The 21856-nt window shown below is 44.8% G+C and overlaps 1 protein-coding gene across 2 annotated transcripts in view; it reads right to left on the bottom strand.

Moving 5' to 3' along the window:
• Positions 1-8661: 8661 nt before the first annotated feature.
• n4bp3 (NEDD4 binding protein 3) overlaps positions 8662-21856 on the bottom strand; it is a 142671-nt gene continuing 129476 nt past the window's right edge. For both annotated transcript variants that reach the window (XM_070878354.1, XM_070878355.1), the window contains exon 4: positions 8662-21843. In XM_070878354.1, coding sequence (XP_070734455.1) covers positions 21208-21843 — 636 coding nt within the window. In that variant the 3' untranslated portion in view covers positions 8662-21207. The remainder of the gene's footprint in view (positions 21844-21856) is intronic.

Below are 21856 nucleotides of genomic sequence, written 5' to 3'. Positions count from 1 at the left end.
TTGTTGCAGGTGATGGTCCAACGGTACTCGGAAGAAGGTGGATGGGGAAGATCCAGTGGAAATGGGAAGACCTCTTCACTCCAGCAATCGATGTCCCCCATGCTCAGAGGCAGAGCAAAATCTCACCTTCGCTTGGGCCAGGCACCAGAGAACAGACCAGTGCAGCACCTGAGGCACAGACCGTCCATCACGACTGCGTGGCAATGATCCGACCGGAACGACCTAGAAGTACCTTTCCGGCTCCAGTGGCAGGACTCCTTCCTGGGGAGGAAAATCGAATTCACAGGCACTCTTCCAGCTCTTGTGGCAGAATCGCGGGAGAGAAGGATCAAGGCAGTCGACCTCGAGGACAGAGGCAAGATGGCGTCCCTGCTGCAGCGAGGGGCAGCGTGGCTGAAAAAAAAGATGGCCACAACAATATCACGAGGTGCAATGCTGAGGGACCAACATGTGGTGTCTAACAGAGGATTTGACTGGGGTAAAGCCAGCAGTGTACTCTTAAAGGAGACCTGCAACCAACTGAACTTAGAGACATTGTATGCATGGCCATCAATGTAACAAACTGATTAAGATTGTGAACAAAATGTTGTTGCGAATTGTCGGTAGTATTCCTAATGTAAAGAACAAAATGTTGTTGCGAGATGTTGGGAATAGAGTGTCCCCAAAAGTAGCAAGCGAGCGACCTCAGGAGGGTGAAGGCACTGATTCTGATACCCTGCCCAAGGTCTATCTCACGCTGCAGGCACCCGATGGCACTATTCGCCATGGACCCGGAAACGAAAACATTGCCAATACGCGCAGTCGGCCGCCGTTGCCCACCACCCGGGTGGAGACGGCACAGCCCCCAGACCCAGTCGCTACCTCGGCCATGTCCGGGAGCGAAAGGTCAGAACCAATGAGTTCCCCAAACGGGACCTGGAACAGCCAGGTTCTCAACACCATTAGAGAGCAGGCAGAAGACTCTGCAGCCCTCAAAGGAGGACAGGGAGGCCACACACATCTGTTGCTCTGCCCACCACTAGGCAATGGCAAAGGTCCGGAGTCCTGGCTAAGTGAGCAAACCAAGCCTACCCCACTAGCAGGGGGCTCAGTGCCGCCATCAGACAACTAGGACCCCGTCGGTTGCTCTGGAACTAGCGTCCTTGCACACCTGTACTGCTACCTCAGTACTGACCATGACTGAACCATAGAAACATAGAAACATAGAAAATAGGTGCAGGAGTAGGCCATTCGGCCCTTCTAGCCTGCACCGCCATTCAATGAGTTCATGGCTGAACATTCAACTTCAGTACCCCATTCCTGCTTTCTCGCCATACCCCTTGATCCCCCTAGTAGTAAGGACCTCATCTAACTCCTTTTTGAATATATTTAGTGAATTGGCCTCAACAACTTTCTGTGGTAGAGAATTCCACAGGTTCACCACTCTCTGGGTGAAGAGGTTCCTCCGCATCTCAGTCCTAAATGGCTTACCCCTTATCCTTAGACTGTGACCTCTGGTTCTGGACTTCCCCAACATTGGGAACATTCTTCCTGCATCTAACCTGTCTAACCCCGTCAGAATTTTAAATGTTTCTATGAGGTCCCCTCTCATTCTTCTGAACTCCAGTGAATACAAGCCCAGTTGATCCAGTCTTTCTTGATAGGTCAGTCCCGCCATCCCGGGAATCAGTCTGGTGAACCTTCGCTGCACTCCCTCAATAGCAAGAATGTCCTTCCTCAGGTTAGGAGACCAAAACTGTACACAATACTCCAGGTGTGGCCTCACCAATGCCCTGTACAACTGTAGCAACACCTCCCTGCCCCTGTACTCAAATCCCCTTGCTATGAAGGCCAACATGCCATTTGCTTTCTTAATCGCCTGCTGCACCTGCATGCCAACCTTCAATGACTGATGTACCATGACACCCAGGTCTCTTTGCACCTCCCCTTTTCGTAATCTGTCACCATTCAGATAATAGTCTGTCTCTCTGTTTTTACCACCAAAGTGGATAACCTCACATTTATCCGCATTATACTTCATCTGCCATGCATTTGCCCACTCACCTAACCTATCCAAGTCGCTCTGCAGCCTCACAGCATCCTCCTCGCAGCTCACACTGCCACTCAACTTAGTGTCATCCGCAAATTTGGAGATACTACATTTAATCCCCTCATCTAAATCATTAATGTACAGTGTAAACAGTTGGGGCCCCAGCACAGAACCTTGCGGTACCCCACTAGTCACTGCCTGCCATTCTGAAAAGTACCCATTTACTCCTACTCTTTGCTTCCTGTCTGACAACCAGTTCTCAATCCATGCCAGTACACTACCCCCAATCCCATGTGCTCTAACTTTGCACATCAATCTCTTGTGTGGGACCTTGTCGAACGCCTTCTGAAAGTCCAAATATACCACATCAACTGGTTCTCCCTTATCCACTCTACTGGAAACATCCTCAAAAAATTCCAGAAGATTTGTCAAGCATGATTTCCCTTTCACAAATCCATGCTGACTTGGACCTATCATGTCACCTCTTTCCAAATGCACTGCTATGACATCCTTAATAATTGATTCCATCATTTTACCCACTACCGATGTCAGGCTGACCGGTCTATAATTCCCTGTTTTCTCTCTCCCTCCTTTTTTAAAAAGTGGGATTACATTGGCTACCCTCCACTCCATAGGAACTGATCCAGAGTCAATGGAATGTTGGAAAATGACTGTCAACGCATCCACTATTTCCAAGGCCACCTCCTTAAGTACTCTGGGATGCAGTCCATCAGGCCCTGGGGATTTATCGGCCTTCAATCCCATCAATTTCCCCAACACAATTTCCCGGCTAATAAGGATTTCCCTCAGTTCCTCCTCCTTACTAGACCCCCCGACCCCTTTTATAACCGGAAGGTTGTTCGTGTCCTCCTTCGTGAATACCGAACCAAAGTACTTGTTCAATTGGTCCGCCATTTCTTTGTTCCCCGTTATGACTTCCCCTGATTCTGACTGCAGGGGACCTACGTTTGTCTTTACTAACCTTTTTCTCTTTACATATCTATAGAAACTTTTGCAATCCGTCTTAATGTTCCCTGCAAGCTTCTTCTCATACTCCATTTTCCCTGCCCTAATCAAACCCTTTGTCCTCCTCTGCTGAGTTCTAAATTTCTCCCAGTCCCCAGGTTCACTGCTATTTCTGGCCAATTTGTATGCCACTTCCTTGGCTTTAATACTATCCCTGATTTCCCTTGATAGCCACGGTTGAGCCACCTTCGCTTTTTTATTTTTATGCCAGACAGGAATGTACAATTGTTGTAGTTCATCCATGCGGTCTCTAAATGTCTGCCATTGCCCATCCACAGTCAACCCCTTAAGTATCATTCGCCAATCCATCCCAGCCAATTCACGCCTCATACCTTCAAAGTTAGCCTTCTTTAAGTTCTGGACCATGGTCTCTGAATTAACTGTTTCATTCTCCATCCCAATGCAGAATTCCACCATATTATGGTCACTCTTCCCCAAGGGGCCTCGCACAACGAGATTGCTAATTAATCCTCTCTCATTACATAACACCCAGTCTAAGATGGCCTCCCCCCTAGTTGGTTCCTCGACATATTGGTCTAAAAAACCATCCCTTATGCACTCCAGGAAATCCTCCTCCACCGTATTGCTTCCAGTTGGTTAGCCCAATCTATGTGCATATTAAAGTCACCCATTATAACTGCTGCACCTTTATTGCACGCACCCCTAATTTCATGTTTGATGCCCTCCACAACATCACTACTACTGTTTGGAGGTCTGTACACAACTCCCACTAACGTTTTTTGCCCTTTGGTGTTCTACAGCTCTACCCATATAGATTCCACATCATCCAAGCTAATGTCCTTCCTAACTATTGCCTTAATCTCCTCCTTAACCAGCAATGCTACCCCACCTCCTTTTCCTTTTATTCTATCCTTCCTGAATGTTGAATACCCCTGGATGTTGAGTTCCCAGCCCTGATCATCCTGGAGCCACGTCTCTGTAATCCAAATGACATCATATTTGTTAACATCTATTTGCACAGTTAATTCATCCACCTTATTGCGGATACTCCTTGCATTAAGACACAAAGCCTTTAGGCTTGTTTTTTTAACACCCTCTGTCCTTTTAGAATTTTGCTGTACAATGGCCCTTTTTGTTCTTTGCCTTGGGTTTCTCTGCCCTCCACTTTTCCTCATCTCCTTTCTGTCTTTTGTTTTTGCCTCCTTTTTGTTTCCCTCTATCTCCCTGCATTGGTTCCCATCCCCCTGCCATATTAGTTTAACTCCTCCCCAACAGCACTAGCAAACACTCCCCCGAGGACAATGGTTCCGATTCTGCCCAGGTGCAGACCGTCCGGATTGTACTGGTCCCACCTCCCCCAGAACCGGTTCCAATGCCCCAGGAATTTGAATCCCTCCCTGCTGCACCATTGCTCAAGCCACGTATTCATCTGAGCTATCCTGCGATTCCTACTCTGACTAGCACGTGGCACTGGTAGCAATCCCGAGATTACTACTTTTGAGGTCCTACTTTTTAATTTAGCTCCTAGCTCCTTAAATTCATTTCGTAGGAACTCATCCCTTTTTTTACCTATGTCATTGGTACCAACGTGCACCACGACAACTGGCTGTTCTCCCTCCCTTTTTAGAATGTCCTGCACCCGCTCCGAGACATCCTTGACCCTTGCACCAGGGAGGCAACATACCATCCTGGAGTCTCGGTTGCGGCCGCAGAAACGCCTATCTATTCCCCTTACAATTGAATCCCCTATCACTATCGCTCGCCCACTCTTTTTCCTGCCCTCCTGTGCAACAGAGCCAGCACGGTGCCATGAACTTGGCTGCTGCTGCCCTCTCCTGATGAGTCATCCCCCTCAACAGCACTCAAAGCAGTGTATCTGTTTTGCAGTGGGATGACCACAGGGGACCCCTGCACTACCTTCCTTGCACTACTCTTCCTGCTGGTCTTCCATTCCCTCGCTGGCTGTGGACCCTTCTCCTGCGGTAAGACCAACTCGCTACACGTGATACTCACGTCATTCTCAGCATCGTGGATGCTCCAGAGTGAATCCACCCTCAGCTCCAACTCCGCAACGCGGACCGTCAGGAGCCGGAGGTGGACACACTTCCCGCACATGTAGTCGTCAGGGACACTGGTGTTGTCCCCGTGTTCCCACATGGTACAGGAGGAGCATATCACGTGACCGAGCTGTCCTGCCATGATTTAACCCTTAGATACACTTAAATTGCCGACAACAATGTTAAAAGCTACTGACTAATAAAGAAAAAGAAAAACTACTCACCAATCAGCAGCCAATCACTTACCACGTTGGCTGTGACGTCACCTTTTGATTTCTTTCTACTTCTTTTTTGACTTCTCTCAGCTGGAGCTGCACAAGTACGCCTCTCTCGACGCTCCCCGGACTGCTGAGCCTTTTATAGGCCGCTGCCTCTCTCGACTCCCGCCTCTCTCGACGCTCCCCGGACTGCTGAGCCTTTTATAGGCCGCTGCCTCTCTCGACTCCCGCCTCTCTCGACGCTCCCCGGACTGCTGAGCCTTTTATAGGCCGCTGCCTCTCTCGACTCCCGCCTCTCTCGACGCTCCCCGGACTGCTGAGCCTTTTATAGGCCGCTGCCTCTTTCGACTCTCCCCAGACTGCTGAGCCTTTTATAGGCCGCTGCCTCTCTCGACTCCCGCCTCTCTCGACGCTCCCCGGACTGCTGAGCCTTTTATAGGCCGCTGCCTCTCTCGACTCCCGCCTCTCTCGACGCTCCCCGGACTGCTGAGCCTTTTATAGGCCGCTGCCTCTCTCGACTGCCGCCTCTCTCGACTCTCCCTGGACTGCTGAGCCTTTTATAGGCCGCTGCCTCTCTCGACTCCCGCCTCTCTCGACGCTCCCCGGACTGCTGAGCCTTTTATAGGCCGCTGCCTCTCTCGACTCCCGCCATGAATGCAATTTACCCAATCCTGGCGCATGACTGTAAAACGTAACGAATGTCAGTTACTGAACCAAGGTGTCACGATACAAACTGTAAAAAAAAATTTCTTCTTCCTTTCTTTGTACTTGCACTGTGTCCGATCCACCACCCAACATGTGGCAAAAGGACTTGGGGGTTAACAGGGAGAGAGCCAAGCCAAAGCACAGCAAGGGTGCAAGGGCTATTGGCACTTAAGTCTGCGGAGAGCTAAGCCAGAGCACATAGTGCAAAGGTAGTTGGCACAAAGAACTTGGGGAAGAGTGATGTATATGTAGACTACGGATGTACTCTATGTGTAGTCACTGTGTGGTTGCATAAGATGGAGACTTGTTTACCTGATGTATTATCAATAGGTTTACACTGTGTATATACTATGCTGGCACTACTAGAGGATGCAACTGGTGGAGACCGGGGGTTTCCTGCCCTGGTGGCAGGGCCCAGTGCAAAAGGCTGCACACCATGCTTGTGCCTCACTCTGGAGTGTGGAATAAAGGACCAAGGTCACTACAGTTTGAGTACAACACAGTGCCTCGTGGAATCATTCATAAGTACATTACAGACATAATACAGGTTCACTAACTTCTCCTTTACTTTCCAGCAGATACTCCCTTTTCTTTCCCACCATGTTTATATTTCAGTATTTAGTTAGTTGCCAAGGATACACCTGTTGCCTGTAAAGCAGGACCTTTGATCTGGGTCATTAATCCTTCAGAGGGCAATTAATCTCAGTTCACCTTTAAGCAGAAGCTTGTTCAAACACAGCTGATATATTTCAGTAAAAATAAATTCAGGTCAACAAAAAGATGACAATGTACTTAGTTTTCTTTTAATTGATTGAGTGCCTGTGCTTCCTAGGGTGAGGAATGGCAGTACCACAGTGATAAAAACCCTGGACAGCACCAAGCAGTGAAGCGTTACCAGATTACGTGTGGCATGAACCAAGTGCCATACAGACGGTGCCTATCGATGTGTGCTTTCTTGTCCTTTCTCATTTCCCTGCACCATATATCATTCCACAATGAAAGCTGCTGGCGAGCTGGCGACTTTCAGACCTCAATACAAAAGCAAAATACTGCAGATGCTGCAATCTGAAATAAAAACAGAAAATGCTGGAAATCTCAGCAGGTCTGTGACTCTTCACTAGAACTGCAAAAGTTGAAGATGTAACAGATTCTTAAGGAAATGCAGGGGCAGTGAAAGGGGGAGGGGAGGAATGAATAAAAGGGATGGTCTGTGATCGGGTGTAAGACAGAAGAGATTTAAGAGACAAAAGGGATGATGGGAAAAAATGAGATGGTATAGGCACAAGTTAACAAAAGATGAGTCTAGATGTGGTGTGAATGGTGGAATCATCACCAGCCGCCATAGGAGAGAGAAAAAAAAGGTGGTGGGGGGGCGGGGGGGAGGTTTGTAAAAAAAAGAGGAAAGGGAAAAAAATATGGGCAGAGGTTATGGTCTGAAATTGTTGAACTCTATGTTGAGTGAAGTAATGTTCCTCGAGCTGGCGTTGAGCTTCATTGGGGCAGTGTAGGAGGCAGAGGATGGAGAGGTAGGGTCAGAGGAACAGCACCTCATTTTTGATGAGGCCTTCTCCCAGACTCAACACTGTGCCCAACAATTTCATAACCTCTGCCCCCATTTTTTCCCAGACAGCAGCTGTTGATGATTCTGCCATTCCCATTTACACCTCCTCGAGACCCATCTTTTGTTTCTTCACTTGTCCCATAAACATCTCCTTTTGCCTTGCACTATCACTTTTGTTAATCTCTCCTGCCTTCCACCCTATCACAGACCTTCCATTTTGGATTTCCCCCTCCCCTGCCTCCGTACTTGCTTAAAACCTGTTGCATCTGTAACTTTCTCCAGTTCTAACGAAAGGACATCGACCTGAAACGTTAACTCTGTTTCTGTTTCTACATTTTTCCACTAAAAAACCCCCCCACATATCGTGGTCATGCTTTAAAATGGCAGATTTCTCAATCAAGAAACTTAAGCCAAAATCTGACTTTGAAGTTGGGAAAAGCCACAGAAAGGGCACTTGAGATTTTATTTATCGGGGCACTGAATACAAAAGCACAGAGATAGGGATAATCTGTGCAAGACAATGGTTGGACCCAAGTTGGAAAACAGTGTTCAGTTTTAGTCACTCCATTATAGAAAGTATTTTGGAATCATGGAAAAATGCAATAGATTTACTAGGTGATATTAGGGATGAAATACTTACAATAAGACCTGAAAATCTAGTGCTGTATGCAGTTGTTGCAAGATTAGGGTCTCGCTTATCAGTGGTGAGCAGCCGGGGGCCAGATTTCCTAATGTAACAATTGTATGGGATCTCTCGATTGCTGAGACAGGATTCACCATTTACAGCCTTTAGTGAAACAATAATGATAGTTCATTAGCATTTTAACTGCCTTTCATCTTGAATGGCTTTTGTAAACTTGTATTACTCCCAAAGATTCTTCAGAAAGGATAAATTCATGGGGTGAATTGAATGCATAGGAGCCAGGACATTGAAAATGACTTGGTTTATGTTAGCTTCCCATTGCAAGGTTCTAATCCAGGCTGCTTCTCAAACATCCTTCCAAATATAACTTCACTACTTTGTGTACAAAACAGATCACCCAAGCACAGTAACATCCATCCACATCATTAACACACATCAACCATCCCCAAAAAAAGAGTCCATTTTAATGCAAGTCATCAATTTTTATTTGAAAACTTTATTAGTTCCATGGGGTTAATGGAGGTCTAGTCATAAAAGACCAGTAAACAGCAGGTTTAATACATCTGGTCTCAGCCACTAAACAAACCGTGTTAAGGTACTGGCTTATCATTGTCCAGATATCTAATTCTATCTTTCAACGCTGATTAAAATGGAGGAAATTGAAACTGAACTGATATTGCTGCTGACGCTCATGGCAACAGCAGAACTGGTACAATCACCTATTTGGGGGGGGTGGGGAGGGCGGGAAAAGAGGATGAGACAATGGTAATGGTGGTGCTGTACAGATCTTGCCACAAGATGGAGCTTGAGTTTTATTGCACAATTACCAGTCCAGTGAGATCACATGACAGACAAGGGTTCATGACTCATCTTTGTGGTGGTATAGTCCAGTAGTTCTCAAACTAGGGTCCGCGGACCAATGGAGTTCTGTAGAAACTTTCCAGAGGGTCCATGAAATAATGAGTACTGAGCAGGGCCGGCTTTACCAGGGATGGGCGCTGTGATTTAGAGTAAGTGAATGAGCGGAGCCCGGAGGCGGGCTTGGTGCGAGCCGGAAAGCAGGAGCGGAGTGCGGCCAGCACACGTGCAGTGCAGAGTGGGCTCGCTGTCTCACCTAGAAGGGGAGCGTGCATGGAGGAGCACTGAGAGCAGCATGAAGATCGCCATGTAGACTCAGTTACCAAGGTTGGTGGTGGGCACCAAAAAGTTGATCGATGATAGTGTGAGAGTAAATTACTTTAAAATAGAAAAATATGTTGAAACGACCTCATACTGCCATTGCAAGTAATTCAGCTGAAGCCATGGGCAGTGCTGAATCCAGTAGCAAGGTACAAACAAAGAATGGAAAGCATGAGCAGAGTTACATAGAATTCAGATGTATGGAGCTCTGTGGTGGACAGCCACAATGTGTTGTATGCTTACAAATTTTATCCAACTAAAGAGACACCTTACAACAAAGCATCCAGAATGTAAAGATAAACCAAAAAACTCAGAAAACTCAAATGACAAATCTATCAGTTCCGGAAAAGGCCCTGAAAGCATCCTTCTTATCAGCGTTTTGAATTGCTTAAAGCTAGAAAGCCCATATTATCAGAAAGGAACTGATTCTTCCAGCTGCTGTAGAAATGTACAAAGTGATGGTGAGTGAACACACACCACAAAAGTTGAAGGCCACACTACTATCTAATGACACAGTTAGTAGAAGAATCGAGAAGCTTTCAAGAGATATAAAATGCCAGTTAACAAAGGCTTTGTGAATGTGAGCAGTTTACAATTCAGCTCAATGAGACAACTGATGCAGTGCAACTATTGGGGCTGAAATTGCGGTCGGAGGCTTCCCGCGGGCAATTGTTCCGACCTGAGACATTTCTACGAAATTACCTGGTGGTTCAGGAGGAGCCTATAATTCCGTTGGGGAGGCCTTCTCTTCCCGCACTGCGAAGCGCGCTCCCATCCTCCTGGTTCCCACGCAGAAGATGCAGCCATGTGTGACTGCTCAGCCAATCAGGTACAGTATTCCACAGCTTTCCCATTAATAGCAACGAGAACTCTGTATCTACAAGTTCTCATTGTTTTTTTCCCCCGTTAATAGCAAACACACTAAACACATCATAAAAAATAAAAAACAGACCCCACAATTAAAATTAAAGTTAATAAATATCTTAGAAAAAAAATTCCGAGTTTTTAAAAGGTTTTTTTAATTATGGTTAAAAATAAATGTAACGTAGGGGCAGGGTTTTTTTTACAATGTGTGTTTTTTAATTTAATTTAATAATATTTGTTTATGTTTTTAAACACTTACAGCTGTAAAAGTCGACTGCTTTTTCAGGCGCAAGAATTTTGAGGACATTTGCTGGGCAAGATATGGGTAAATACTACAATCTTGCCCAAGCAAATATCCTCGCTCCAGAGATGTGGATCATCTGTCAAGCTCCAACTCGACAGATCGGAAAAGCCGGTTTTCAGCGCATGCGCATGTGTGCACTGAAAACCAGCTTTTCCAATGTCTTCTCGGGTTCATAGAAACTTGGTACGGACCCGGAGAGGCCGAGATTTCCAGGCCAATGTTGGCTATTTGGGTGGGTAGAACATTTTCTTTTTTGTCAGTCGTTACCAGACAAACAACAGGTGAAGAAAATATTCAAGTTATTGGATAATTTAATGGAATCAGAATTGCTTAAATGGGAGAACTGTGTTGCTTTTTGCACAGATGGTGCTGCCGTTATGACAGGGAATGGGAGTGGTGCTGTTGCAAGAATAAGGGCCGTAAACTCACGGGTAATTGTGACACATTGTGTGCTGTATCGCCAAACGCCCTTGCTTCAAAAAGAATGGAACCCGAATTACATGCTGTGTTAACTGTTGCTGTGAATTTAGTGACGTCCAGACCTGTGAATTCACATCTGTTTCCAAAGCGGTGTTCAGAAATGGGTGCAAGACATGAAAAATTGTTTCACACTGAAGTGCGTTGGTTATTTCGCGGCAGAGCCCTAGAAAGAGTTTGAGTTTCATAAAGAGCTGCTGGCTTTTCTTTTGGTGCACAATCCTGTATTAGCTGAAAACTTCTCAAACCAATTATGGTTAACAAAACTTGCTGACATTTTGAGCCTGTTAAATACGTTGAATACAATATGAACATCAATACAAGGGAGCAATATAACCATATTCTGAATGAATGACAAGATTGCAACATTTAAGAAGAAAACTGAGATTTGGAAAAATAGACTGAGCGATGGAGTTTCAGATATGTTCCCGCTCCTGAATGCAAACAATGACAGTTGAGTGTATGAAAGAAAGGGTCACTGCACATCTTGATTAGGTCAGGTTTCATTTACAATGCTTGCTACGTCATCTTGTTGCCCAAGATTAAGTGGGACAAGACAAAAGAGGAGCTGATGGAACTGTCCTGAGACTGCTCGCTGAAAATTAAGTTTCAGGAACAAACACCCTCCCAATTTTGGCCATCTGTTGCTGCGGAGTACCCATAATTGGTAAAAGAAGCAATGGAAGTGTTGCTAGCTTTCCCGACAACATATACTTGTGAAACATCATTTTCTGCTATGGCAGCAATGAAGACAAAATACAGGCCCCGTCTGGAAGTGGATAATGAATTGAGCACCATTATCATACATCACATCAAGGATAGACAGACTCTGCAGTGAGAAGCAGGTACACCCATCTCACTGATAACTAAGTAAATACTTGTTTTCTAAAAAGCATTATTAAAACACTTTACATGTAGCACTTTTATATTACGAGTATGATATAGTATAATTTAGATGGCGGGGTTCAAAACTGCGATCTACTTTCACAAAGGAGGACTGTGCCTGAAATTCTGGACTCTGATTAATACGTTAGCATAAGTTACTGGCAAGAAAAAACAATCCAGAAGCTCTGTGTAGCATATCAACCCACATGGGATTGTTATAATTGCTAACATCTGCTTTCATTGAGGAGCAAGTCCACACATCATTATCCAAACTCCATTGTCTGAAAGGGACTCATCAACAGACCAGAGACAAGAGGTTTGGATGGTTTCAATCAGTAGGACATTGAGAGATTGCAAAAAAAGGAGACATTCCCTCGAGCGGGGACGTCGAGCAGGCGGCCTATAAAAGTCCAGGGTCGGAGAGGCAGCGGGACTTCGAGCAGGGACATCGAGCAGGCGGCCTATAAAAGGTCCAGCGTCAGAGAGGCCAGCCGGTGCAGCTGCAGCAGGGAGGCAAAAAAGTAGAAAGAAATCGAAAGGTGATGTCACAGCCAAGGGAGTAAGTGATTGGTAAGTAGCTTTTCTTTTTCTTTTCTTGATCAGTAAGTAACCTTCAGCATTGTTGTTGCCAAATTAAGTTAATCTAAGGGTTAAGTCATGGCAGGACAGCTCGGACATGTGTATGCTCCTCCTGTACGATGTGGGAAATCAGGGACGCTTCCGATGTCCCTGACGACTACGTGTGCGGGAAGTGTATCCGCCTCCAGCTCCTAACAAACCGCGTTGTGGAACTGGAGCTGTGGGTGGATTCACTCTGGAGCATCCACGATGCTGAGAATGACGTGAATAGCACGTTTGCCGAGTTGGTCTTACCGCAGGTAAAGGGTACACAGCCAGATAGGGGATGTGTGACCAACAGGAAGAGCATTGGAAGGTAGTGTAGGGGTCCCCTGCGGTCATTCTCCTGCAAAACAGTTACACCGCTTTGGGTATTGTTGAGGGGGATGACTCATTAGGGGAGGGCAGCAGCAGCCAAGTTCTTGGCACCGTGGGTGGCTCTGCTGCACAGGAGGGCAGGAAAAAGAGTGGGAGAGCTATAGTGATAGGGGATTCAATTGTAAAGGGAATAGACTGGCGTTTCTGCGGCCGCATCCGAGACTCTTGGAAGTTATGTTGCCTCCCTGGTGCAAGGGTCAAGGATGTCTCGGAGCGGGTGCAGGACATTCTGAAAAGGGAGGGTGAACAGCCAGTTGTCGTGGTGCATATAGGTACCAACGATATAGGTAAAAAACGGGATGAGGTCCTACGAGACGAATTTAGGGAGCTAGGAGCTAAATTAAAAAGTAGGGCCTCAAAAGTAGTAATCTCAGGATTGCTACCAGTGCAACGTGCTAGTCAGAGTAGGAATCGCAGGATAGCTCAGATGAATACGTGGCTTGAGGAGTGGTGCAAGAGGGAGGGATTCAAGTTCCGGAGAGATTGGAACCGGTTCTGGGGGAGGTGGGACCAGTGCAAACCGGACGGTCTGCACCTGGGCAGGACCGGAACCAATGTCCGAGGGGGAGTGTTTGCTAGTGCTGTTGGGGAGGAGTTAAACTAACATGGCAGGGGGATGGGAACCTATGCAGGAAGACAGACGGAAATAAAATGGAGGCAGAAGCAAAAGATAGAAAGGAGAATAGTAAAAGTGGAAAGCAGATAAACCCAAGGCAAAAAACAAAAACGGCCACATTACAGCAAAATTCTAAAGGGGCAAAGTGGGTTAAAAAGACAAGCCTGAAGGCTCTGTGCCTCAATGTGAGGAGTATTCGGAATAAGGTGGACGAATTAACTGCGCAGATAGCAGTTAATGGATATGATGTGATTGGCATCACGGAGACATGGCTCCAGGGTGACCAAGGCTGGGAACCCAACATCCAGGGGTATTCAATATTTAGGAAGGATAGACAGAGAGGAAAAGGAGGCGGGGTGGCGCTGCTGGTTAAAGAGGAAATTAATGCAATAGTAAGGAGGGACATTAGCCTGGATGATGTGGAATCAGTATGGGTGGAGCTGCGGAATACCAAAGGGCAGAAAACGCTAGTGGGAGTTGTGTACAGACCACCAAACAGTAGTAATGAGGTTGGGGACAGCATCAAACAAGAAATAAGGAATGTGTGCAATAAAGGTACAGCAGTTATCATGGGCGACTTTAATCTACATATTGATTGGGCAAACCAAACTGGTAGCAATGCGGTGGAGGAAGTGTTTCTGGAGTGTATTAGGTTCGTTTTCTAAACCAATATGTCGAGGAACCAACTAGAGAGCTGGCCATCCTAGACTGGGTGATGTGTTATGAGAAGGAACTAATTAGCAATCTTCCCTTGGGGAAGACTGACCATAATATGGTAGAATTCTTTATTAAGATGGAGAGTGACACAGTTAATTTGGAAACTAGGGTCCAGAATTTAAGGAAAGGTAACTTCGACGGTATGAGACGTGAATTGGCTAGAATAGACTGACAAAGGATACTTAAAGGATTGACGGTGGATAAGCAATGGCAAACATTTAAAGATCACATGGATGAACGTCAGCAATTGTACATCCCTGTCTGGAGTAAAAATAAAACGGGGAAGGTGGCTCAACTGTGGCTAACAAGGGAAATTAAGGATAGTGTTAAAACCAAGGAAGAGGCATATAAATTGGTTAGAAAAAGCAACAAAGCTGAGGACTGGGAGAAATTTAGAATTCAACAGAGGAGGACCAAGAGTTTAATTAAGAGGGGGAAAATAGAGTACGAGAGGAAGCTTGCAGGGAACATAAAAACTGACTGCAAAAGCTTATATAAATATGTGAAGAGAAAAAGATTAGTGAAGACAAACGTAGGTCCCTTGCAGTCAGATTCAGGTGAATTTATAATGGGAAACAAATAAATAGCAGACCAATTGAACAAATACTTCGGTTCTGTCTTCACGAAGGAAGACACAAATAACCTTCCGAATGCACTAGGAGACAGTGGGTCTAGTGAGAAAGAGGAACTGAAGGATATCCTTAGAAAGCGGGAAACTATGTTAGGGAAATTGATGGGATCGAAGGCCGATAAATCTTCGGGGCCTGATAGTCTGTATCCCAGAATACTTAAGGAAGTGGCCCTAGGAATAATGGATGTATTGGTAATCATTTTCCAACAGTCTATCGACTCTGGATCAGTTCCTATGGACTGGAGGGTAACTAATGTAACACCACTTTTTAAAAAAGGAGGGAGAGAGAAAACGGGTAATTATCGACCGGTTAGCCTGACATCAGTAGTGGGGAAAATGTTGGAATCAATCATTAAGGATGAAATAGCAGCGCATTTGGAAAGCAGTGACAGGATCGGTCTAAGTCAGCATGGATTTATGAAAGGGAAATCATGCTTGACGGATCTTCTGGAATTTTTTGAGGATGTAACGAGCAGAGTGGACAAGGGAGAACCAGTGGATGTGGTGTATTTGGACTTTCAAAGGGCTTTTGACAAGGTCCCGCACAAGAGATTGGTGTACAAAATCAAAGCACATGGTATTGGGGGTAATGTACTGACGTGGATGGAGAACTGGTTGGCAGACAGGAGTCGGAATAAACAGGTCCTTTTCACAATGGCAGGCAATGACTAGTGGAGTGCCGCAGGGCTCAGTGCTGGGACCCCAGCTCTTTACAATATACATTAACGAGTTAGATGAAGAAATTGAGTGTAATATCTCCAGGTTTGCAGATGACACTAAACTGGGTGGCGGTGTGAGCTAAGAGGCTGCAGGGTGACTTGGACAGGTTAGGTGAGTGGTCAAATGCATGGCAGATGCAGTATAATGTGGATAAATGTGAGGTTATCCATTTTGGGGACAAAAACACGAAGGCAGAATATTATCTGAATGGCGGCAGATTAGGAAAAGGGGAGGTGCAACGAGACCGGGGTGTCATAGTTCATCAGTCATTAAAAGTTGGCATGCAGATACAGCAGGCGGTGAAGAAGGCAAATGGTATGTTGGCCTTCATAGCTAGGGGATTTGAGTATAAGAGCAGGGAGGTCTTACTGCAGTTGTACAGGGCCTTGGTGAGGCCTCACCTGAAATATTGTGTTCAGTTTTGGTCTCCTAATCTGAGGAAGGATGTTCTTGCTATTGAGGGAGTGCAACGAAGGTTCACCAAACTGATTCCAGGGATGGCTGGACTGACATATGAGGAGAGACTGGATCGACTGGGCCTGTATTCACTGGAGTTTAGAAGGATGAGAGGGGATCTCATAGAAACGTATAAGATTCTGACGGGACTGGACAGGTTAGATGCGGGAAGAATGTTCCCGATGTTGGGGGAAGTCCAGAACCAGGGGACTTAGTCTTAGGATAAGGGCTAAGCCATTTAGGACTGAGATAAGGAGAAACTTCTTCACTCAGAGAGTTGTTAACCTGTGGAATTCCCTACCGCAGAGAGCTGTTGAAGCCAGTTCATTGGATATATTCAAGAGGGAGTTAGATATGGCTGTTATGGCTAAAGAGATCAAGGGGTATGGAGAAGGGGTATGGAGAGAAAGCAGGAAAGGGTTACTGAGGGAATGATCAGCCATGATCTTATTGAATGTGGTGCAGGCTCGACGGGCTGAATGGCCTACTCCTGCACCTATTTTCTATGTTTCTATGTGAGAGGGGAACATCTTCATTGGCAAATTTGTCCCAACAAAGACCTTCTCATTCTATCCTGTAAATCAGAAGATTATGGGTTCAAGACCGACTCCAGGACTTGATCATATAATCTCAACTCAACTGATGGACTGCTGCATGGGGAGAGGTGCAGTTTCAGATGGGACTTTAAGGCTCTATCTGCCCGTTCATGTGAATGTAAAAGATCGTATAGCACTATTGATGAGAAGCAGGGGGAAGTCTCCTGGTGTCCTAGCCAAATTAGATCAGCCTCTCGTACTCTACGTAATAAGGACGTCAGCAGTTCAAGGAGAAGGTCCGCCATCACCTCCTCAGGGCAAGTGGAAATGGACAACATGTGCAGCCTTGCCAATGACACCCACATCATGAGAACAAATAAAAAAAATGCAACATTTAAGATAATTGGCAAAATAACCAGAGGGGAGATGAGAAGAATTTTTTTTAACGGTGCGAGTTATGATCTGGAATGTACTGCCTGAAAGGGTAGTGGAAGCAGATTCAATCGTAACTTTCATAAAGAATCGGATAAATACTTGTAAGAGAAACATTTGTAGGACTATGGGGAAAGAGCAGGAGAGTGAGACTAATTAGATAGCTCTTTCAAAGATCTGGCGCAGGCACGATGGGCCAAATGGCCACCTTCTGTGCTGTATAATTCTATGAACTGCTGGCATCAGCTGGAAATTGGACAAACATTCATAGCCCTTCATAAACAAATGCAAGATTTACACAACTGTGTGCTGAACAGATTGATCAAGGCCAGTACTCATCAGTGCAAACACCATTTACAGGAAAGCAAGCGGTGTGTGAAAATGCAGGTTAAATTACCATGTTATAAATCAGTTCATTCTAAAACAATGCTCTCAAGCACATCAACTTGTGTACAGTCTGACTGTGCACAAACCAATAAGGCAGAACAGTTTCCAAACTAAGCCAAATGCGTGATGCACTGAACTGGCACCTACTGGGCCAAGTGACAAAATCCTAGTAACCTTCATTGTTGGAGAAAAAAGCAAAACAAAGTAATTACTAATTTAGCAAAACCTCGCATTGCAGTGACCAGCTCGTCTGCACTTGGGGAATATGAACAATTTTGAACATTGAATCAGAGGGCAGCTTCATTCATTTCAGGCACACGTTCCTCTCCTCTCTTCCCTGGTCCAACTATTACACAGGGTAGCGTTTGTGTTCTGTTTAAACCATGCCAGTACCTGATGTGGTCTTCAACACTACAAAGTAGCTGTATTTTAAAAGTAAACTTAATGAAAGCAGAAGGATATATGCAGGGTGGTAGGAGGCTTGTGTGGACATTAAACACCTGCAAAGACCAGTTGGGCCAAATAGCCGGTTTCTGTGCTGTAAATTACTGTGTAATTGTCTGTAATCTTGCCATATAACTGGCATTGCTGCTCCATATAGTTCACGGGCAGGACAGAGAATTCCCAGGGTCAAAAAGGGGTTTCTGGGCTTGTGGCAAAACCATGAATACATACACAAGCCAAGAATGAATCAAAAGAGAACATTCGGCTCAACTATTTTAAATGTACATGTCTTTGGTGATGTTTATGGTCAAAGCAAGGAATATTAATGCTGGAAATAAAGAAAACGGAGATTCCACATCAGAGGTGCCCCTTTAACTACATCAGTATGAATCTCTTCATTCTGATCAACAGATTTAGCACCAAACTGTGAATGCAGTTTTTTTGTTGTTGATGTGGATCCGCAGCAAATATGGAAACTTATTTCAGTCCGGGCCCTTGCAGCCAGAGAGAGTAGATTTTTACCCCCTCATTATGGGATGGTCCTGGGACCCAGATCCCAGCACTAAAAATGTAATGCATCAAATGACTTGAAGCCACCTCCAATATTTTGAAGATATTTGGTTATTTAGATCATCATACACAAAGGCACTGTGCTTCCTAGTGCTAAGTATTGAAAGGGGGGATGGAATTGAAACATGATATGGTTGTCAGTACAAACAGGATTTGTTGGCAAGCAAGCCTGGTGAAAATGCAGGCCAAATCATAATTTTATTCTAAAATCAATCTCATCAAAATCATACAAGGAAGTATTTTTTTGGACAGGGTTTGCTGTGCCCTACAATACTATAAAGAGGTGAACATCACTGGCAAGAACTCGGACCAGAAGTTTCTTTTGGAAATTATTCAATACTCAAGTGAGTGGGAGATTTGCTGATTTTGCAAGTTGCCTAAATTCAGTTCAAGTCCCCTAAATTTAACAGCAAGGAATAAAATCAGCTTTCAATATATCTTGGGATTTAGAAAAAGAAGACAACACAGGTGCTACAAAAAGCCACAACAGAATGGAGGTGGCAGACAGGGATGTGGACTGTGAAAGCAATGATTGGAGAAAGCCACGAGATTTACTGGCGAAAGAGGGAAATTACTTTGCTGCTTAGCTCATACAATGGATAGTAATGGATGAGTGGAATTTTCCAGCACAGGGGATGAACTTGTAAAGACAATCGAGACGAGAGGAGGAGGAAGAAATCAGAGTTTATGCTGACCTGCAGGAAACTCACAAGCCCCCGCACTGACCATGGAGCCTGAGCACAATTGATTAAACTACAGTAGCAAACCATTGTTCAGCTAGCAAAGAGTTTCTGATTTGCCATGTGGGAGGGCCCACATCTTACAAAAAGAACATCTTGAAATCCAAGAGACAGAACATTTATTCTGTTGCAGGTCACTGAAGCCAAACTGCCTAGAAATTTTAGTTTGTCAGCATGAAAGTTCCATTCACTGGTCTTTTGATTTTGCTATTATGGCTAGTGTCAGGTGTCAGCTTGGCTCAGTTAGGACCCCTCAGAAGGTTGTGGATTTAAGTCCCACTCCAGATCCTGAACACACAATCTAAGATGACATTTCAGTGCAGAACTGCATACGTTACATTGTTAGAAGTGCTGACCTTTGGATGAGATGTTAAAACAAGGCTACATTTGCCTATTCATATGGATATTAAAGCAATGTTCAAAGAGCAAGGAGTTTTGGTCAACATTCCTTCCTCAATCAACATTACCATAAATAGACTAACTGGGTATTTACTTCAGGTTTATGGGACCTTGCCATGAGCAAATGGCCACTCACAACAATTTCAAAGTAAATGATTCTGTGAGGTGATTTGGGATGCCCTGAGACACACTCTGAGGGCAATATATTGTGAGCCGTTTCTCACTGCAGTTCAACATTTTCAAATCTTGCAGTAACAGAGAAAACAATTTTATGAATTTAACCATCCCGTTTGCATCCCATCAACAATCCAGCTTAGAGCAAGGCTTCACCCAAGAAGAACACTCTCTCAATAGCGCTAGTTATTGGGAAGGATACAGGCAAAAGCTGGACACCCATCTGCCGTGGGGTTTAATTTAAGTGTCCTGAACTCTTTGAAAATGAAACAGGACTCTGGCCATGACTGGACAGCAACTGATGTGCTTTAACAAAAAAAAATGATCACTGCATCAATGTTCCCGGCCACATGTCCACACAGCTTAAAGGGAACATTGCACATCACTGGTTTTGCAGTAAATAGCCATCATGTGTGGATATTTATACATTTAATTCCAGTGAGTACTAGCAAGCAAGGGCAGAGATTGCCACTGGTATCAGCATGGCAAAGTGTGTTTCAAGAGTCCTTCTGGAGTTTTCCCTCTGGTAAGGCCCAACTCTCAGCAGGACTGTCACAGAGAGGGACCAGGCAAAGGTAATCCTTTTCCCCAGGAGGATGTGGAGGAAAGAGAATCAAAGCACGTCAGTCTACTCACAATCTACAATTAGAGCCCTGAGCAGGTTAAGTTTCTATTCTGTCAAAATGGAACGAGGGAGGAAGGTGTGAAGGGAGAGAATTAGTTACAAAAAGAAATTAAATGAGTTTTTATGGCTTGCAACTGAAAAATTATACAGCTCCTTCAAAACAAAACGTGAATAAAATACAACCAATGGAATTCCACCTCAGGTAAAGGGGAGAACCATATAAATTTAAACACTGACCTTGTATACTTTTCATTGGCCTACATGGGTAGTTAAAAGCACATTGTTACAATAACTAAAATATCAGCATTACTACTTACCAAATATGTTAATCTTATTGCAGCTTTTAATCTGGAGAAAGACATTCCTGACTCCAAAATTACTGATTCAGAGAGGTATTTGAGAAATTGTACTAATTTATCATTCTCTGCAGTGATGGTAACATATATAATTTTATATATATAAAATAATGTCCTTAGATAATTTCACATTCTGGGCTTAAACATAAAATTGGCTTGTTGAAGCCATGAATGCAAGTTGTGTGTAGCATCCTCTATCCAGTCAGCTCTCTGGACATGAAAAGGAACCAAGAGTTCCAAGTTCTCTTTTCCGCTCTCTCTCTCTCTCTCTCTCTCTCTCTCCTCCTTCTCCCCCCCCCCGCCCCACCCCCCAAATTATTATATCCCCTCGGTTTGTATACCCAAGTCAGAAGTATCTTCCAGATGCTACAACCTGGTCTGCCATCACCCTGTGTAAAATTTAGTTGTTCACCATGAGAAATCCAACACTATATTTTTTTTAAATGAATGTCCGATCTACAAACACTGAATGATAGATAGTTTCACCGCCTGGCAGTTGTCAGATTTCAGAGGATTCAATTCTTTCTATCCATGGTAGGTTCTGTTTGACATCAGTGTCTGTTAGTTCCATTTTGGCTGCAATCTCTTGAACTTCTTGCTCAAGGGTCTGGTTTCTTTGGTACATCTCCAAGTAGCTGGACTGCAGTTGTTTCTGATACTGAATAACTTTTTCCTTTTCATCCTGCCAGGTATTCCTCTCAATTTCAAAATTGGCAGCCTGGGCTTCACACTGTCTTCGTTCCAACAACAGTTCTGCTTTGAGTCTCTCAACCTGGAGGACAAGACTTTGGGCACTGTCCTCTTGAAGTCCTCTGGACTTCAGATCATCAGTCTCCCCGCTCAAGAAACCCTTCATTTCTTCAGAAGCTCCATCTCTCCTCAGAGAGGCTTCTTGGAGCAAGATGGCTTCCTCCTGTTGCTGTAGGGCATTTGTGCTCTTAGCTAGTTGAATGGATTGTGCCTGCAGAGAGTTCTTTAATAGCAATAATTGTTCATCTTTGGTACAAAGTTCCACTCGGACCTCTCTGAGCAGGGTTTTGAGGCTGAACAGTTCACTCAATTTCTCTGCCATCTCTGCTTGTGAGTCTCGTAGCTGCTGTTTCAACATGGCGATCTCACCAGCCTTTTGACAGACCTGCAATGAGACA

The sequence above is a fragment of the Pristiophorus japonicus genome, chromosome 4 (assembly GCF_044704955.1).
Source record: "Pristiophorus japonicus isolate sPriJap1 chromosome 4, sPriJap1.hap1, whole genome shotgun sequence".
Classification (NCBI taxonomy): Eukaryota; Metazoa; Chordata; class Chondrichthyes; family Pristiophoridae; genus Pristiophorus; species Pristiophorus japonicus.
Note: the sequence above shows the minus strand (reverse complement) of the source record. Positions and strands in the feature narration are given on the sequence as shown.